The following is a 20,653-nucleotide window of genomic DNA, read 5'->3' as shown; positions in this document are numbered from 1 at the left end:
GTAATAAGCCATATTTGTTAAAACATTTAAGACATATAAGTAAATTATCATTTACATTAATTCAAAACTATCTATTTATGTTATTTTAAATAGTTTAAGCATGTCACTAATTCAGTTTGCTCCGTTCTTTTACGCCAATTTAATAGTGTGTTTATTTCTGGGAATGGCAAATATTTGCCTCCACCTTGAGCGCTTCGATCCAAAAGAATTGCCGTATTTGACCTATTAGAATCGAAATAATTCATGGGGCTTGAATATATCTAGATTTTGCCAAGGGTTGTCCCTTTATGCCGATATTTTACCCCTCGCTATCGCTCAGGGTAAAATATTTGTCATAAAGGGCCAACCCGTGGTAAAATCACGATATATTCAAGCCCCCATGAATTATTTCTTAAATTTCATTTTCATTCAATTCTTTAAGACTAGATAACATAGTTTTTTAATGTTATCTTTTTCGCATATAATTTTAGTAACAATTTATTTCTGTCAAACATAAATATGTTTTACCTGTTGCTCAATGTGAGCTACTCTAGAACACAATGTAGATCTTTGTCTATCTTTACTACCACCATGGTAAAATGGCTTTCCTATAGTTTGGTCTAATCTGTAAAAAGTAGGAATATATTCTGTAATGAACTATTTAAAATTTCTGTAAACTAGCAGTCTATAATTATGACATTGGGTGACTGCCAAAGTCTTTACCTCTAAAGTATCACCAAATTAGACATATCACAAAGTGTGTATTTACATGAGCAACATGAGGGGAACCAAGTATGATGAAGGATCAGCTATCCTGAGAACACCCCAGGTTTTAGTTGAGTTCATATTGCTCAGTTTATTTTCATGTGATTTGTATATTGTTGTTTGTCTATTAATCCCTTTTTGTTTTTTGCCATGGCATTGTCATGTTGTAATCTTCTGGAGGTTTTATATCCGTTTGGTATCTTTGGTCTCTCAATTCGAATAATTACAACAGTAACTTTAAATAGATAATTTCTTCTGTGAAACATGAGCCTCTAAAGAGTTGGTGATTCGAAATTACTCACCCAGGCCTATATGATTCTTCAACAATGGACAATAATTTAATAAATGCAGATTTACTCATTAATACTGATTTACTAAATAAGAACTATTTGTTCTTAAAATTGGTGAATGAATATTCAAATTGCTTTTGGTGTATGGACATTTATTAGTATTAGACCTATTTGGTTCCTGATCCTGATTTTCTGTAACATTTTGGCTTCATCAACTAACAAGAGGCTGTCACAACGACAGCAAACCGGATTTATTAACATTTATTTGTGTCCTGGCAAGATCACAAGAACCATTACTGATGATTAATGAAAGTGAAAATCGTCAATTTCAAATTTGACCTCCATTTTGTCATCAGTATCAACATATTAAAATTTGAAAAGCTTAGATTGAATGGTTCGTGAGTAAATGCAACAACGTGAATGGAAACACCATTTTGCGATCTTTCTAGAACCATAACTTCTGAACAGTAAAAGTCAAAATCGTCATTATTGAACTTGACCTCTAATTTGTCATCAGTAACAACATATTAAAATTTGAAAAGCTTTGGTTGAATGGTTCATGAGAAAATGCACGGACATGACTGGAAATACCATTTTTCAATCTTTCAAGAACCATAACTCCTGAACAGTAAAAGTCAAAATCATCATTATTGAACTTGACCTCCATTTAGTCATCAGTAACAACATATTAAAATTTGGGAAGCTTTGGTAGAACAGTTCATGTGTAAATGCACAGACACGACTGGAAACACCATTTTACGATCTTTCAAGAACCATAACTCCTGAACGGTAGAAGTCAAAATCATCATTATTGAACTTGACCTCCATTTTGTCACCAGTAACAACATATTAAAATTTGGAAAGCTTTGGTTGAATGGTTCATGCGTAAATGCACGGACACGACTGGAAACCCCATTTTTCAATCTTTCAAGAACCATAACTCCTGAATGGTAAAAGTCAAAATCATCATTATTGAACTTGACCTCAATTTTGTCACCAGTAACAACATATTAAAATTTGGAAAGCTTTGGTAGAACAGTTCATGCGTAAATGCATGGACACGACTGGAAACTCAATTTTTCAATCTTTCAAGAACCATAACTCCTGAACGATAAAAGTCAAAATCGCCATTATTGAACTTGACCTCCATTTTGTCATCAGTATCAACATATTAAAATTTGAAAAGCTTAGATTGAATGGTTCGTGAGTAAATGCAACAACGTGAATGGAAACACCATTTTACGATCTTTCTAGAACCATAACTTCTGAACAGTAAAAGTCAAAATCGTCATTATTGAACTTGACCTCTAATTTGTCATCAGTAACAACATATTAAAATTTGGGAAGCTTTGGTTGAACAGTTCATGTGTAAATGCACAGACACGACTGGAAACACCATTTTACGATCTTTCAAGAACCATAACTCCTGAACGGTAAAAGTCAAAATCATCATTATTGAACTTGACCTCCATTTTGTCACCAGTAACAACATATTAAAATTTGGAAAGCTTTGGTTGAATGGTTAATGCGGAAATGCACAGACACGACTGGAAACACCATTTTTCAATCTTTCAAGAACCATAACTCCTGAATGGTAAAAGTCAAAATCGTCATTATTGAACTTGACCTCAATTTTGTCACCAGTAACAACATATTAAAATTTGGAAAGCTTTGGTAGAACAGTTCATGCGTAAATGCATGGACACGACTGGAAACTCAATTTTTTAATCTTTCAAGAACCATAACTCCTGAACGATAAAAGTCAAAATCGCCATTATTGAACTTGACCTCCATTTAGTTGCCAGTAACAACATATTTAAATTTTAAAGGCTTTGGTTGAACGGTTCATGAGTTAATGCACGGACAACATTTGATTGCCGGCCGCTTGGCCACCCGCCGAGCATCCCCAAATCAGTAACGACATTTTTGTCACAAAAAATCCGGTTAAAAATGGCTGCCTTTTGAACATGTCTTTTAGGGCTGCTTCGAAGTACAAAAGTTCTATACTTTTCCATTAGAATAAAAATAATTCCGTCATCAGTCATGACATGCTCTATGGATATGTTCATTTTAACATGGATAGGCATTATCAAAACTGTCTCTTGAGGACAGTTGTCTCATTGGCAATCATACCTCTCTTCTTTTTTATATTATAATTATCTCATATTAAACCTTTCTAGAATACTCAGTTCAAAGCTAATAATAACAAATGCGTAGCAATGTTAAAATGGTAGAGCATGGCATGAGAGAATTGTTTTCTGATTCAATTCTCCATTTTTTTTTTAGTCAAAATTATTATATTCAAATCAAATATAATCAACCTCCTACCTTCGTTGAAGTTCTTTAATTCTGACCATCATATTTAAATGGCCCTGAGAGTATTGTTCTATCACATCTCGTACATCATATGGCTTCCTAGCCATCTGAAAATGTAAGTAATATAACATGCTTTAAAGGTTATCAAAGTAAACAGTACTGTACTTCAAATGTTAATAGAACCATACTTTAAAGGTCATCAAATATCAACAGTACCAAGCTTCAAAGATGATCAAATGCAGTGTACAAAAAGAATGCATTTTCCATTAAATAAGAGGTGTGCCAGATAGAAATAAACATAAGTAAGTTAATGGTTTATGGGCCAGCTGAAGGAAGCCTCCAGGTGCGGGAATTTCACGTTACATTTAAGACCTGTTGGTGACCTTCTGCTGTTGTTTTTTCTATGGTCGGGTTGTTGTCTCTTTGATACATTCCCCATTTCTATTCTCAATTTTATAATGTATCATTGTCATTTTGCTTACTGGTAGTTTCATTTGTTACCTTTTCTGACTTTGAAGTCAACTTTCTTAGTGAGTTTCACTGTGTGTATTGCTGTGTGTATGTTTTTTCTACATTGGCTAAAGGTATGGGAGAGTGTTGAAATTTCAAAAAACATGTTTAACCCTGACAAATTTTTGGGCCTGTCCCATGTCAGGAGCCTCTGGCCTTTGTTTGTCTTGTATGCTTTTGAATATTTTTTCATTTATATGTTTTGGGGTTTAGTATGATGTCCATTATCACTGAACTAGTACATATGTTTGTGTAGGGGCCAGCTGAAGCAAGCCTTCTTGGTGCTGTTTTTTTCAGTGCTGAAGACCCATTGGTGGCTTTTGACTGTTTTCTGCTTTTGGTAGGGTTGTTGTCTCTTTGACACATCCACCATTTGTATTGACAATTTATAATGCAAAAGAAAACAGTTAACAAATTTCAGGTTGAACATATCTCAATAGAAAGTCTGTTACTGTTTGAAAATTGAGCTTTTATAAGAAAATCTTCAAAAACAGACCAAAATTCATCATCATCCTTTATTTTGTATTTGAATAATTGTAATGGGTCCATGGATTGTTAATTGTTTCTTTTGAGATATTGTAATATGGATATATGTTTAAGTATGTTAGAAATCATGTTTAAGAATGTCAATAGTCATGTATCATATATAAAAATTATATATGTGAAAAAGAATTTGATAACCAATGTTAAGCAAATTTTATGCTATATTTATATACAAATTGTTATGATTCATAAATCTGATTTGTATGTTTCCTACCTGAAACTTTCTTCTTGCAACAAAAAACTTAATTTTTCTAATGACTCTTATCATTGTCTTGTGTTCTTCAGTTAATCTGTAAAAAAAAAAAATATCACAAAGTTAACAAGAATGTGTCCTCAGTACACGAATGCCCCACTCGCACTATCATTTTCCATGTTCTGTGGACCGTGAAATTGGGGTAAAAAGTCTAATTTGGCATTAAAATTAGAAAGATCATATCATAGGGAACATTTGTACTAAGTTTGAAGTTGATTGGACTTCAACTTCATCAAAAACTACCTTGACAAAACTTTAACCTAAAGCGGGACAGACAGACAGACGGACGAACGGACGCACAGACCAGAAAACATAATGCCCCTCTACTATCATAGGTGGGGCATATAAATATATTTTATCCTGATTATCATTGTGAAAGAAATAATGTGAATAAAAGACAAATAGTCCAGGCAATCTATGAAAAACGGGAAACTAATTGCAACAGAATGTATTATTGCTTTAATGCTGTCAGATGACTGTCATATACAACATATAAAAAGTCTTTGAAAATCAAAAATGAATAAAGGAGTCAATTCAGGGGGTACAATTAATGGATTCTGGCTTGCAGATATTGACACCAAAAGATGGCCATACACACAAAGGGAGACAACTACAACAAGAAGACTTTAAGTGTCAGTACTTAAATAAAAATGTACAAGCATTAAAAAAAAAAAAAAAACCCAACCCAACCCAAACCAATTCAGGTATTCATAAAAAAGTTTTTCTCAATTCAAAAAATTTAAAAGCCATGAGAATAAAAGAATCTGCAGTATCTATTTATATTGAGGTGCCTTATGTGGTTGCCTTTTAAGACCTTACTTCTCTCTCCTTTAACTTAATATATTGACTTTGACAAAACCAGAGTGTTACATAATATCAGTGTTTTACAACACAATTCATACATCACTGGTGCTGTTTATCTGTCAAAGAATCAATTATAATAGTGCATCTCAAATTATGACAAATGTTTACAAGCAAATTATTAAAACATGCATTTTATATTCAACTTCCAACAAATTATTGATAAATAGTTATGTCACGAATGGCCAAACCTGATATTCATTCCATTAATAAATCCATCATAAAGTCAAATTTATATCATCCTTGTTAAATACATGAATGTTAAATGTCTAAATTGAAAGGATGGCTAGAGAAATATTATATAAATTGAAACTAGATGGTAATCCTTTAAGGTTTTTTTAGAAATCATATTAGAAATAACAAGAATGTGTCCATAGTACACAGATGCCCCACTCGCACTATCATTTTCTGTGTTCAGTGGACTGTGAAAATTGGGGTCAGAACTTTAATTTGGAATTAAAATTTGAAAAATCATGTCATAGGGAACATGTGTACTAAGTTTCAAGTTGATGTAACTTTAACTTCATCAAAAACTACCTTGACCAAAAACTTTAACCTGAACTTCGCACTATCATTTTCTATGTTCAGTGGACCATGTAATTTGGGTCAAAACTATAATTTGGCATTAAAATTAGAAAGATCATATCATGGGGAACATGTGTACTAAGTTTCAAATTGATTGGACTTCAACTTCATCAAAAACTACCTCGACCAAAAACTTTAACCTGAAGCGGGATGAACGGACGCACGGACGACCAAACGAAAGGAGGCACAGACCAGAAAACATAATGCCCCTCTACTATCGTAGGTGGGGCATAAAAATAATGATCTGCGACACACAAAACTTTCATATTATGACAGAATAGGGAATGAAAACAGTGAATGTGTAGAAGAGACAAAATCTCCACCAAAGAACATAAAGCTTCCAATTGGTCTTAACCACAGTAAATCCTATGTTCCATGTTGGTGTGACCACAACTTGATGGTACAGCATATTCGACCATAATTTTAACGTTTTAGGGGACAGACCAACAGAAGAAAGAATATATGGACACACCCATACAGGAAATCATAATGCCCCTTTTTATTGTTGACAGGGTATCAAACAAAATCACAGAAATCAAAATGCAGGTTTGTTGCTTGGTCAGTGTGGTTACATTATAATGTGTCCCCTTGCTTTTGGTTTATACTTTTATATTTTATCATAATTGGTTGTTTGCCTGTGAGAGAGCTTTCACATGTCTATCATTGTTTACACTAGTCATTTGCAGCCCCTTATAGCTTGCTGTTCAGTGTGAGCCAAGGCTCCACCTTGAAGGCCATACTTTGACCTATAAATGGACGGCAAATTGTCTCATTGGCACTCATACCACATCTTGTTTATGTTGATTAGAAACTTACATTTCTGGTTTACTTATCTCACGACTCTCATCATCATCTTCTATATCCTGACATGATCCATGTAATACTACAGGAGTATCTACAATAGTAACTTTGGTTAATCAACAATTGTAAGTTATGTATCACCAAGGGATTAACATGCACTGGTCATCATTAGTGCAATCTCAAATAAATAATCGAATGTTACTATAATACATTTATCAAATTTTTGTCAGAGCCATTGTTTATTTTGGTTTATAACATATTGAATATATATCATATGATTTTCATTAACTTCAATAAATACTGCTAACATGATATGCTCAACCTTATGGTTCCCTTTTTACATACATTGTACCCAGGGAATTTCAGCTATATTTGGGTTTCATCTATCTTTTTGCATAGTGGAAATTCTGTTCTGGGTAAGTGAAATTTTAATTTGCCTACATAGGTGGAGAGTCCGTTTTCAAACTGCCTTTCCCGGGTATCATGTGTGTTTTAATGGATCTGCTATAAGAGGTTTGGCTTGTGATTGCTTATATTAGAAACAACCACAAAGTATTTGTGAACTGCATAAATATATCCCTTCTATGTAGCAGATGTATATAATGACACATATCCATGAAATAATCATAACAGGATGTTATACATGAAAGGTAACCAATCATTATTTTTTTTCTAATTAGTTGGAACTTTCATAAGATAATATTTGTTTGAACGTTGGTTGTCTCTTGCTTACTAAATATTAATACAACATTTATCTAACCATGTTCTAGAATTGTTTTAATATTGATATTTTATATTACTGCATTTTCACTCTACCACACAGTGAATGATTTTGCAAGCAATTCAATCAGCAAAAGTAAAAAAAAAGATAAGGAACTTTAAAAAGCAACAATTCAATATAATGTGACATATTTGAAATAGATTAACATTACCAAATCATACTTTTTTGAAAGCATCATTGACAAGAATGACAGAAATACAATATCTAAATCATGTTGTATTAATATGATGAGGAATAAAAAAATATACTATTTGTGCTGTTTTTCTCTCTGGAGTTATGAGTGATGTAGTTGTTTTTCGTTTTCAAAATGTTCTGTTGAGTTGCAATAAAAAAAAAATAAAAAAAATAAAAGGGGAAACAACTCAATCATCACTCTGCATTTTCCATCTACTTTAAGTAATTATGTTACTTCAGAAATTATTGTGTACATTTATTTTTTTTATTTTTTAAAAATGTAAGAGAATGAGAGATTAATAATTATGATTTCAGGAAAATCTGCTCACAGGTATATGAATCAGATATAAGAAAGCAAATTCTAATAATTGTAATTACCACCCTGTCATATGTTACACATTAATAAAAACAATACAATAATTTCTGAATTTACAGAATTGGAGACAACTCATCTTCCATAAACAAATATAAAAGGAGATATCTTACCATATTGTCTATTACACTCCATATTCCCTGAAACAGATCCTACACTTTCATGTCTATCTAATACATTATTTGAAGTTTTGGAGAATCTGCGTTTTTTTAAATAGCTAGCTCTACGAGCCATACGAGTGAGAGCGGAGGTGGATTGTGATGAAGATATGTTTTGTTGAGATTTGGAATGATGGTGATGATGATGACGGTCGTAATGAATTTTCTCCTGCATGTGATGTGTCCATGTGGCTGATGACTGGAATTTGTGACTAGCTGCATAGCAACGCCATAAACACTAAAATACAAAAAAATATGTATAATGAATTGTGATGTAGATGTTTTGAAATAGAAGTTCATTTCCAAATAATTTGTTTGGTTAAAAATTCTTTCATCAATATGAATGTTTCCCAAATATAAGTTCATGCCTTTGACTTCTTACAGTAATAATTTGCAATAAAAAAAGTTTGAGGTTACATCTTGGAAATAAATAAATACTAATTTTAATATATGTCAGCTCAAGGTATGGTCACCCATCAGGGATGATTCTACTATATAGTTTAGGTTCCTTTCGATTCCTTTAGCGGCCCCGAAAAAAATGGGTGAAAATAAATTCCCAATTGTCATAAAGGTTTTTTTTAAAATCCGGAAATTTTTCCGTTTTTGACTTAGGCAATTACAATTTTCCAGCATTTCTCGTCAAAGCGTGTTAAAAGCCGATTAAGAATAATGTCAACGGAAGATTGTTAAGATAAGGTAAATGAGCAAGTTTTCTTTCAAAAGTTTAAGAGAAATTTTTCAATACCTTTGTAATTTTAAAGCAGAGTGAGACCTTATAGTTAGAATATCATAAATTTGACAATTTTTTTTTACATGGGAGACTATTCGATCTCGTAAAAGCCGATCGCCCAGCAGGTTGATTACAGATGCTTTTTGCTAAAATGGGTCTCGTAAAAGCAGACCACAGGGGCTTGTTAAAAGCCCCTGTGAGCAGACCTTGGCAGGGAGCAAAACTTATTTATTTTGACAATACCTTTGATTTTAATGTGCGCCGATCTCGTAAAAGTAGTCCGATATTACTCTGACGTCCAACGGTTGTTTAGCCAGCAGGCTGGGCCATGTGACCAGCTTGTCTGGCTAAACAGCCATTGGACGTCAGAGTTATCTCGGACTATTGTAAAAGCAGATCAATTAACAGAACTCGTTATCAAATATATTTATGAAAAATATAAATAAGTATTTAAATATAAATGTTTTGGGGTTGAGGTTCGGGTTAGTATTTTAAGAAGATACAATGCTATTGGGCACAGAAAAAAATATTGTTTCTTCATGGAGAATTAAACTTAACAAATATTAAATAAATACAGAATTTACTCTTTCTTTTGTATTCTAGATGAAAATGATATGAATAGTGGAAATCATCCAAACAATTAAAATTTGAAAACAAATTATCATGGTTCAATGTTTAAATTTTATTGTTCCTTAGGATTACACCTAGGGTAAAACTATGACAACCTCCCATATAATTTTATCAGCAACAAAATTGCCAAAAAATATCTTGCCAAAATATGACTTAAACCATTGTAAATGCTTTCGTGAATTCAACAGAACTTATGTGCTAGTCCAATTTGAAATTAATTTCAAGCAATGTCAATTTATAAAGATGACTAGTTGTTTAAAATTACCCAATGGATTTTTTTATTTGCTATATATGTAAAAAGGTTACCATAGCTAAGATGCAGACTACTAATAGAAGTACAATAAACTTCATGTACATGTAACAACTTTAGTTTTACCCGTCCCAATCCAATGTCAGAATTTCATCTGGTAATCATAATATATTTATATACTATTATTTGATAATCCGCTGAGTAGCTCCATAAGGATTATTCAAAATGTTACAACTTCTTACAGCAGTCATTGTATATATAAATATAGGTAAAACTTGATACATTTTCCGTTTTTACAGGAAAATAGTGTCAATTCATCATAGATTTTATGCCGGAAAAAAAATCCCAATTGCATGAAAATTCCCAATTTTTATAGTCAAGGGACCCATTTGAAAACACCTGGAATCATCCCTGCCCATAACAAGATAATCATATACATCTTAAAATGTCTCAATAAATAGAGCAAATAAAATTGACCTTGACTGCTTACCACCCTCTAGAAAATATGTAAATCACTAAACATTGAAATTTTGTGGTTAATCTGCATCTAAGAAAACCAAACAAGTTGGAATTCAAAGACTTATTGAGTATTTCTTATTGTTGGGGGACATTCTGTTTTCTATAATTGCTTACATCCACTTTATTTGAACTTTCATTGGTGGATAGTTGTCTCATTTACAATTATACCTTATCTCCTTATTTTATACTGAAGGAAGTTAGTTTAACAAAATACATGTATTACCTGTATGAGTGAAGCTGCTGTTGGAATTTGTCTATTGAAATGTTTCTGTCTTTGTTTCTGTTGAACTTTCAGGGCAAATCCTGACCCTAAAATTCCCTTAAAGTATAAAATATAATTTTCATTACTTACACACATTCACAACTAGTCATAATTAATGCTGATTTGTCATTATTGCAAATGGTAGAAGAAAAGAACAACACTTGAAACCTAAACTAGGTTCAGAGATATTTCTTCAGTTTATTTCCAATTAATTTTTATAAAACACACTCGTTCAGTGAATTGATACAATTAGGTGCATCTTACAAATATGAGAGAAATAGCCCTCTGATAGATAATAATATAATGATGATTTAAGCATTCGATTGTCATGTACATAATTACTGCAAATCAATGAATTAGTTGCGTCACATTTTAGTTACTAAAAATCAAGTATTGCGTCTCTGAAGAAGCCCCATCAACAACATATTTACAATTAGCAGTAATTGAGGAAAATCTGTTTACAAGTATTTGTCGCAAAATGAAAAATTGTTTACAAGTATATGTCGTTATATAAAAGTTGTTTATAAGTATTTGTCGCTGTATGAAAGTTGTTTACAAGTATTTGTCGCTCAGAGAAGTGTGAATCTAAGACGAACTTCTGAGAATGCAATTAGCTGTGTCTATAACTAACTATTTCTACTGCTTCTCTGATAATGACAGCTGATCATCTACATCCCAATACATAACTCATTCATGATATTGTCAATGTAGATTACACAATAGCTTATCAATGCTAAGTGACAACAAATGATTTACTTACAGGATACTAAGTTCAATTTTGTGATGTCAAATTCTTACAAATATTTTTTTGTACCATAATATTAAAATAGAGTTAATTGCCTAGGAAGGTTAATTGGTAGATTCTTATTCAACTTTGTCTGGAAAATTCTCTCCATTTAAGGAACATTGCCCTCCTTATTATAGAAATAACTGTTATTCTTGTGTTAAATTGACCATTTAGTAATTCACTGAAGTCTTTCAGTCTAAGACTATTAGATCCATTAAATATATAACAAGATATTTGATGGACTATTTTCTTGTTTTGTTCATGTCTGATTCTATGTGAACCAAACACAGCAAGATATTATGTCATTATGTCCATACAGCTTTTTACTTTATTATGAAAACAAACGGCAGAAAAATTTATTTAACATAGAAATACTAAGGATTTATATTACATGAGTAAAAGGTTACTTTAGAAGTATTTGGAAAAATAATTCAATTTTAGGGTCCCCAAGGTTCTTCATTTTTTTTTATTTTGTCAATTTTTTTAATTCGAGCATCACTGATAAGTCAACAAGCATCTATCATAAAAACCTTGAGCCTGGTAAGAGTTTATTTCAATGACAAAATTTTCTTTGGATTGTCTTTAAACCTAATTCTCCATAAAAGCTTTTTCCAGAATAAGTTAAATTGAATAAATCTATCAAACTCTGACAATTATGAGATAAAGCAAGATTAGATTAAAACTAAATCGAATGAACTTGTCAGATCTATATATATAAAAAAAAAATCTTTAAGGGAAACATATATTTTGATTATCAAATTTACAATATAAAAGGGGAGATAATTCTCATTCAAATGATTTATGACTTGTACGAAACATTCTTGTGAAATATTTAAAACTATCTTACGAGTTTCAATCAAAATATATAAACAATTATCTTCTTTTTCTATTATTTTTATAAATTGTATTGTAAATGTTTTATTGGTCATAAAAATATTATTGTATTTTATAAATCTTATCAGAGATAGCCAAAATTCAATTATAAGTGAAGAAAGTTAAATGTTGTCTGTTTATTGAATTAAGCTTGATGGAACAATTAGATTTTGACAACTAAGTTTTTTAGTCTTTTTTTTAATAAACATTTTTGTTCTGATATCGGAATCATGATTGATTCATTGATATAGAAATAAGTTGTGGCTAAGTTTGTATATGACCTATATAGCTGACTATGCGGTATGGGCTTTGCTCATTGTTGAAGGCCGTACTGTGACCTATAGTTGTTAATTTCTGTGTCATTTTGGTCCTTTGTGGATAGTTGTCTCATTGGCAATCATACCACATCTTCTTTTTTATATTATAAGGCTATCAATACATAAGTGTAAGCTGTGCGCTTCTTCATGTCGAAGGCTATACCAAGGAGAGAGTTAATGTTAAACATTGTATATTATGAGACAAATAGTTTACTACAACAAAGCAGAGGTTGATTTACAAATCTAGTAGATAAAAATGGACAGCTGATTTCTCTATTCCGAGCTCTTCATTTCCTTTCTTTCAACAACAAATTTAATCTATGGCTATATAAATTAATTACAAGATCTTATCTTTTAATGAACAAGCTTTCTATTACAAAACAGATGGAGTATTCCATGGAGAGAACTTTTTTTGATAATATTTAGTAAATAAAATCAATAACCCTTGCAAAATAAGAGACTCTTTTGTCATGGAATGATTATCTCGTCTGATTAAAAGGTTAGAGACATGTAAATGAGCAATCTAATGAATATCTTAACAGTTTGGCATGTAATATGTAAAGCATCTAATTAAACATAAACTAAAATACATATTTTAATCTTAAATTTTAACGATTGCTTTTTTTAGTTGCAGAGTGCCAATGAATAAAAAGTTACAGAATCCAAGTAAATTGTCGGAAAAAAGCCTCAGACGATAATTCCCATTCAACTTATGAATTATAAAAAGCATTTTCTTTAAAATTGATGTTTTGTTGTAGTCATTTTTTTTTATAAACACAATTTAATTTGAATGTCAATGTAATTTGACTATGCAAAAAGCACAGTTGGAGTGTGGTTATCTTAAATGGATGGTTTTCATGTGACATAACACAATATAGAGTAGAAAATTGATATAGCCTTTATAATCGTGACTGATATTGATATCATCTTGGTCAGTTGATACAGACCGATGGTCATTGATTGTATCCCACATACAGTTAACTTGTATTACAGCTAAGTATATAATAAAGTTTCTTTATATAATTACACAATCTTAGAATTACAATAGATTCAATTCAGCAAAATGTTTGGTTATTATAGGAAATTTGACTCCTAGTCACTCATAAAGTATGGTATTAAATCCTTCCAACTCCTACCCTTGACTTTTTAGAGATTGGCTTAATGTTTCTAATTATAAAACATCAGAATTGTTTTCTTTTGTTGTAATATGTTGCCAATTGGCTATAGCTAGCTCTTTTACAAGAAGAAATGCTCTGAACTTTTCCACATTTTTGACACCTCAGGTTTAGAGGTATTTTGCCATATCAATAAATGATATTTGATATCACTGTCAATACAACACCAGCATTATTGGTTTATTAATATTGTTAATTGAAATTCCATGTTTTGAACATGGAATTTAGATTTTTGACGGCTATGAACTTTTAAATAACATTTTTCCTTGAAATTGAAATGAGAAATTGCACGTCTGACCATATATACAAGAAAACAAAACTCAAATCGTGTAAAATCTTGATGCAATGGATGAATCTAAACATACAAAATCCAGGAGGAAGCTTGTCTGGGAACTAATGTGAGATTTAACTTACTGCTGGAAGAGCAAAGAATGATATTGCAAATACTGAAAAGCAGGAAGCAACAATCCTACCCATCCAGGTCTGGGGTACTGTATCACCATACCCTATCGTTGTCACAGTTATCTGAAACAAATAAAATGTCCACTGTAATTTTACATGTGAAAATGAAGAAATATATTCTTTAATCAAAAATAGAATTTTTTTATATATATATATGAAAATCAGTTGACTCAATTTTTAAAACAGAACAATTAACTTTGTAGTCATTTAATCATTCTGGTTCCCTGATGTTTCTGATGGATACTGAAGCATTTTGCTTCTTTAAAATGAATTTGTGTGACACCTTACCAGAGGGCGTCTGCATATCTAGTAAAATTTACCACACCCCACCAGGGGGCGTCTGCAAAGCTAGAAAAACTTACCATCTCTACCAGAGAGCGTCTGCATAGCTAGTAAAACTTACCACTCCCCACCAGAGAGCGTCTATGTCTAGTAAAACTTACCACTCCCCATCATAGTGTCTGCATATCTAGTAACACTTACCACTCTCCACCAGAGGGCGTCTGCATAGCTAGTAAAACTTACCACTCCCCACCAGAGGGCGTCTGCATATCTAGTAAAACTTACACCTCCCCACCAGAGGTCATCTGCATAGCTAGTAAAACTTGCCACTTCCCATCAGAGTGTCTGCATATCGAGTAAAACTTACCACTCTCCACCAGAGGGCGTCTGCATAGCTAGTAAAACTTACCACTCCCCACCAGAGGGCGTCTGCATATCTAGTAAAACTTACCACTCTCCACCAGAGGGCTTCTGCATATCTAGTAAAATTAACCACACCCCACTAGGGGGCGTCTGCATAGCTAGAAAAACTTACCACTCCCCACCAGAGAGCGCCTGCATAGCTAGTAAAACTTACCACTCTCCACCAGAGAGCATCTGCATATCTAGTAAAACTTACCACTCTCCACCAGAGGGCGTCTGCATATCTAGTAAAACTTACCACTCCCCACCAGAGGGCGTCTGCATAGCTAGTAAAATCTGTCTCTGTACCATCCTGACTTGTAGTGTCTTTTTCAGCGAGGTAGACAAAATATGATGAGAAAATTAATCCTAAAAATCCTATATACAAAGTGGTTATTAATTCCTGAAAGTAGAGATTAAAAAACAAGTTACTTCAAAGTATTACCATATTAACCACTGCTGTGACGTACAATTGTTAAAAAAAGAAAATGATGAGGAGGTATTTAAATAATTTTTTTTATCAAGTATTGCAAGACTGAATATACTTGAACATAAGACTAAATCATTTTGGTCAGAGTTGTAAAATTATAGGAGTAAGCAGTGTTTAAACCAAGTTTAATTGTAACAGCTCAGAGTGAAGTGATTGTGTTTACATATTTTTCATAATTTAATGTCTTGATTCTGGGACTACAAATTACACTGTTGTTTTCGAGTTTTTGTTATCTATCTGACTGTAAATCCTCTGGAGAATTCATTTGTAGTTAGATTTTACTGTAAATACTGTGAGGCTATAAGTTAGATTTAACTGTATCTCTTTCAACTTAACCAAAACATCATTACAACACTTAAGTAATGACAATATAACAATCTGGAGTTACCATTAGAAGTGCTGTATTTTGCACTTTAATAAAGCCATGGAACTACTAATAACTAGGTAGCAAAGTGATATATTGCTGTGATACGAGATAGAAAAGAAAATCATTTTGTCTGTTCTCTATAATTAAAGCTCATAATAGTCTTAAAAGATCGATACAAATTGCTGACTGTTTGAAAATTGAGATATAACCTATTTATAAAATGACATGCTGTTATGTTATATTTTGCACATTGCTTGGCACTAAAAAGAAGTGATGTATTCTTTTTTTCATATTATGTAATCATATGGTCAACTAAGGGAAACTGATGATAAAAGCCAATTGTAATCATGATTTTCATAATACAATATTAAAACAATAATTTGCGTGTCTGTAATTTTAGATAACACAGAATTACATTCCCCATTGATATACATGAAGTAAAACCTAGGTGTGTGTCAAGTAGTGGATGTGAAAAATGACCATTGCCTGCAGTTAACTAAATCAATTTTACAAAGCAAACTAATTATATATAATAACAGTCTTCCTTAATGGATCAATATTATCCCTAAAATAAATTTCTAGTAATTTACTAGCAAGTTGAATAATAATAAAAAAACTTATAATGAAAAATATGTTAAAATTCAAACTTTTGCATCCATGGTTTATCATTGATTTCACTATGACATCATAATTGCACACATTGATAAAACGTATTGCAACTTTTTCACTAATTTTTGCCTAAATTTGGAACAGTTTTTGATTAGGCCAAAAGTGACATAATACCTACTTTAGGTATTGAAATTACTTGATAAGAAAATAATAGGTTAAAAGCATTAAGTTTCTTCCTGGAAATGTTTCATGCGTTATTTTCAGTTTCCTTTTGTTCCATGTTTCTGTCAATGCTCCCCTGATTAGTAATATATTAATGCCAGGTTTGTTCCTAACAAAATATAACATGTCTTCAAGTCTTCTTGACAGGAAACAACTGTTTGATGGGTCTGACAACTGATGTAATTTTGACAGTAACATATACCGTTTCCGTATCAAAGTGCAGTGGTTTTAGCATGTAAGAAGACTGTATTAGATTTGTATCATTAATTCACACACTACCACGAGCTTTATTCTAAAATATTGGGTCTTAATGTGGCATAGTACTAGTAATGACTTAATATGAGTAAGTGTCAAGTTCCATGTGATAAGTTTTAAGCAATAGACTGACATGTCTATTCTAACATAGTAGAATAAATTATTCATCAGTCATTAAGTTGAATATTTTTACTGCACTTAACAAAAGTTATGTCATCTGGATGACATGTAAAAGAATACTTATGCATGATATTTCTGTCCTTACCAAACTAGTATTTGTTTAAAACATTTTTACCTCTTAAAATATGAGATTGAAAAAGGAGCAGGTCCGGTAAGGACCGATTTTGGCCTCAAATGTCAGGTTCATCTGACGAAAGATGTTGACCACTTTTTAAACACTTAAGTGTCTATTTCATTTGAATCAATTAGTTTATGTGAAAGATTTGAACTGATTTAGTCATTAAAAACGATCCGATTCAAGCTCAAATATGAAAAATCTACCAAACATGCAGAAAAAATTTCACTTTTCAGATGTTTTTTTTTAACAAAATGAAAGTGGCCGCATCCAGTTCATCCTCAACCTTTATACATGTTATGTTTTATCATAAAATACAACTTACACTTCAATATTAAGGATGAACACGAATGCGGCCACTTTCGTTTTACTTGAAAACCGTCTAAAATTTAACTAAAATGCAAGAATTGTGAAGATTTCAGTAATTTAGCATGACTAATCATGGTGCTAGTACCCGATATATGTGCATTGTATTGTCAAAAACAGCCAATATTTATGTAGCAGAAGCATTCTACTGTCCAATGAATAACTAAAAGTTTATATTTTAACAATTTTATAAAACTGCTATATTTTGGGGCCAAAAAGGAGTCTTACTGGACCTACTCCTTGGAATATTTGATTAGACCTCAAAAGGTAATTGATACCAAATCTTTGCTTCCTTGGACAAAACACAGACCAATTATTTACTCCTCGAGTCTCATTACATAATCTGAATATTCTTACAGTCTAAAGTGCAAATAAATTTTTAGTTTTTGTAGTATAAGGGTTGCTTAATCTATTTTTGACATACCTGTCTGTGTATATAAACCACAGAACCTAAAAGCCTCCATGTTCCTCCCTGTCGATCAACATGTAACATTCGTAATATCTGTAAAAATCGCACACCTCTGAAAAGAAGTTCATAAATTAATTTGTACGCTAAATGAAATATCACTGTCTTTTGAAAAAAAAACATACTTTCTTTATAATAAACTAATTTTGAAGAAAATGCTTTTTTCCCACTATTAGATTGCTGAATGTAACAAACATTTTTTGACAGTCACTATATCATGATGGTTTGAATATTCTAGCACAAAATGAATGAATATATAAAAAGAGGTACATGTATTTTACAAAACAATATATGTCTTTCTTCTTTCATAATTATATTCAGATAAAAATTCCATTATCATGATTATTTCAATAACTGTAGAAAAAAAATATTGGCTTTGAGGCAAACAAATTAAATCAAGTTTTCTTTGCACCAAACCAAGTTTCAGGTGATCTGAAGGTAAAAAACTATGAAGAATTTGTAGGTTATTTCCAAGTTATAAAGGACTATGTGCTAGGCATGCAATGTACAAATAACTGTATTGATTTTCATTTTGACATGGATTAAACAGATTTGCAGAGTGCCTGAAGAAAACAATTCATCTTGACCAAGAAAAGAGGACCAGGTTTTGCGTTTGAGAAACAAATTAACTAGATGTATTATGAGCTATTGCTCACTACTTATACTACTATAAGTTTTGACAAACAGGAAGTAGACACCAAAGGAACAGTAAAAGTGTCAAACAGAATGGCTAAGCCAGGGGAAACTTGCTCCCATATATATATCAGAAGCAGCCAAGCTTTAACTAATTCTCTCGGTGAGAAAAATGTAAAACAATTGAGATTTAGACAGATTGATGGATGATGTATCCCTCATTTGGAAGAGGGGTATTAATATACTAAGATAAGGATGAAGGTTGGTACCTATTAAAACATTTAAACATGCTGCATTTGTTTGTACCTGTCCTTTTTAGTCAGGAATCTGATGTTCAGTAGTTGTCATTTGTAGAATGATGTTATTCATAAGTGTTTCTCCTTTCTCTATTTTTTTTTATAAATTAGACCGCTGGTTTTCCCGTTTGAATGGTTTTACACTATTATTTTTTTAGAGCCATTTAAAGCTTCTGTTTGGTGTGAGCTAAGGCTCTGTGTTGAAAACCATACTTTGAACTATAATGGTAAGCAAAAATTACAAATTGTGACTTTGATGGAGAGTAAGTGTCTCAATGGCACTCATACAACATCTCCTTATATCAATATAAATAAATCCCATTCTTTTGAGCAAGGAATATAAAACAGTTGTGTGTTACATACCTAATGGCTGAAGTAGCAAACACTTGTCCATTAGATCCTACAGCTAATACCACTATAGATGCTACCACAACCAATAAATCTGTAAATATACAAGTAATTAAATTATGACATAGTGTTAAATATTAGAATTAATAATGACAATGTTCACTTTTACCACTATGTATCAAGTTTTTTCTGTAAGACCCACTGTATAGTAGTACCTAACATATAAATTTAAAAGTCATCAAATCTTTGTGTAGAAGTTTGAACATCATACCTTCACATTAGAATTACCATAAAATAATGTCATTCAATTTTTATACATGCAGAAAAAAAGAGGCATATGATTATCAAGGGGGCAATACTAAATCTTTCTCCTTCCCTACACACCTTTTAAATTGCAATACAGATAAAAATTCTAAAAAAAATAAGCAAATATGATATGATTGCTACTGAGACAATTCTCCACCAGACCCCAAATGATTTAGAATATAACAACTATAGATTTACAGCCTTTAACAATGAGCAAAACCTATACTGCATAGTCAGCTATTAAATCAGGAATAAGACTAGTGATGTTAAGGGTCACTGAAATACATTCAGTTACCCTAGAGAACATTATATATAAGGCCACACTTAAAAATATTTTGGTTTGCCCAAACCCTACCCAAAGGTTGAGACAGTGGGTAGGTAGGTAGGCATTTTCTTTATTTTTTTCAAAAAAAGAAATTTAAGTATTAGATGTTTATTAGCCTTCATGCCTGTTTGATTAAAAAAAACTTCTTCAAATCAGGACAATAAAAGAATTTGAGTAGGCAGCTTTTTCTGGGTAGGTAGCGTTTGGGCAAACAAACCTATGATTTATTATGGCCTAATGCCTGCTCTTTGGTAATACAAAAATATGTTAAAATATCACTACAAAAACTTGTCTGGCAATAAAAATATACAACCATGCAGATCTTATTTACATTTATGTATAGTTTTAAACTCTCTCAGAACTATGTTTATTTATATGAGCACAGACAGTTTCAGATTCATAAAGCAATAGCAATCAAAATTACCATAAAATAAACATTTAAAGGTGAAAATAAGATCACAACAATTAAAATCTGCAGAATTACTTCAAGAAAAGGAATTATAAATCATAGACCTTTTGCAATCTATAAAGACTAAACAGCTATTATGTTTCTTTAGAATCATAAGGAGGGAGCCAGTATTTAGTATGGACAACAAA

General features: G+C 31.8%; 1 protein-coding gene across 6 annotated transcripts in view; it reads right to left on the bottom strand.

Moving 5' to 3' along the window:
• LOC134687622 (potassium voltage-gated channel subfamily KQT member 1-like) overlaps positions 1–20,653 on the bottom strand; it is a 91,606-nt gene that overhangs the window by 4,509 nt on the left and 66,444 nt on the right. For all 6 annotated transcript variants that reach the window (XM_063548057.1, XM_063548058.1, XM_063548055.1 and 3 more), the window contains 10 exons: positions 19,441–19,519; positions 18,107–18,203; positions 15,338–15,481; positions 14,347–14,457; positions 10,742–10,837; positions 8,345–8,627; positions 6,919–6,997; positions 4,618–4,693; positions 3,363–3,457; positions 508–604 (listed from right to left, as the gene is read on the bottom strand). In XM_063548057.1, the coding sequence (XP_063404127.1) occupies positions 508–604; positions 3,363–3,457; positions 4,618–4,693; positions 6,919–6,997; positions 8,345–8,627; positions 10,742–10,837; positions 14,347–14,457; positions 15,338–15,481; positions 18,107–18,203; positions 19,441–19,519 (1,157 nt within the window). The remainder of the gene's footprint in view (positions 1–507; positions 605–3,362; positions 3,458–4,617; positions 4,694–6,918; positions 6,998–8,344; positions 8,628–10,741; positions 10,838–14,346; positions 14,458–15,337; positions 15,482–18,106; positions 18,204–19,440; positions 19,520–20,653) is intronic.

This window comes from Mytilus trossulus, chromosome 10 (assembly GCF_036588685.1).
Source record: "Mytilus trossulus isolate FHL-02 chromosome 10, PNRI_Mtr1.1.1.hap1, whole genome shotgun sequence".
NCBI classification, from domain to species: Eukaryota; Metazoa; Mollusca; class Bivalvia; order Mytilida; family Mytilidae; genus Mytilus; species Mytilus trossulus.
Note: the sequence above shows the minus strand (reverse complement) of the source record. Positions and strands in the feature narration are given on the sequence as shown.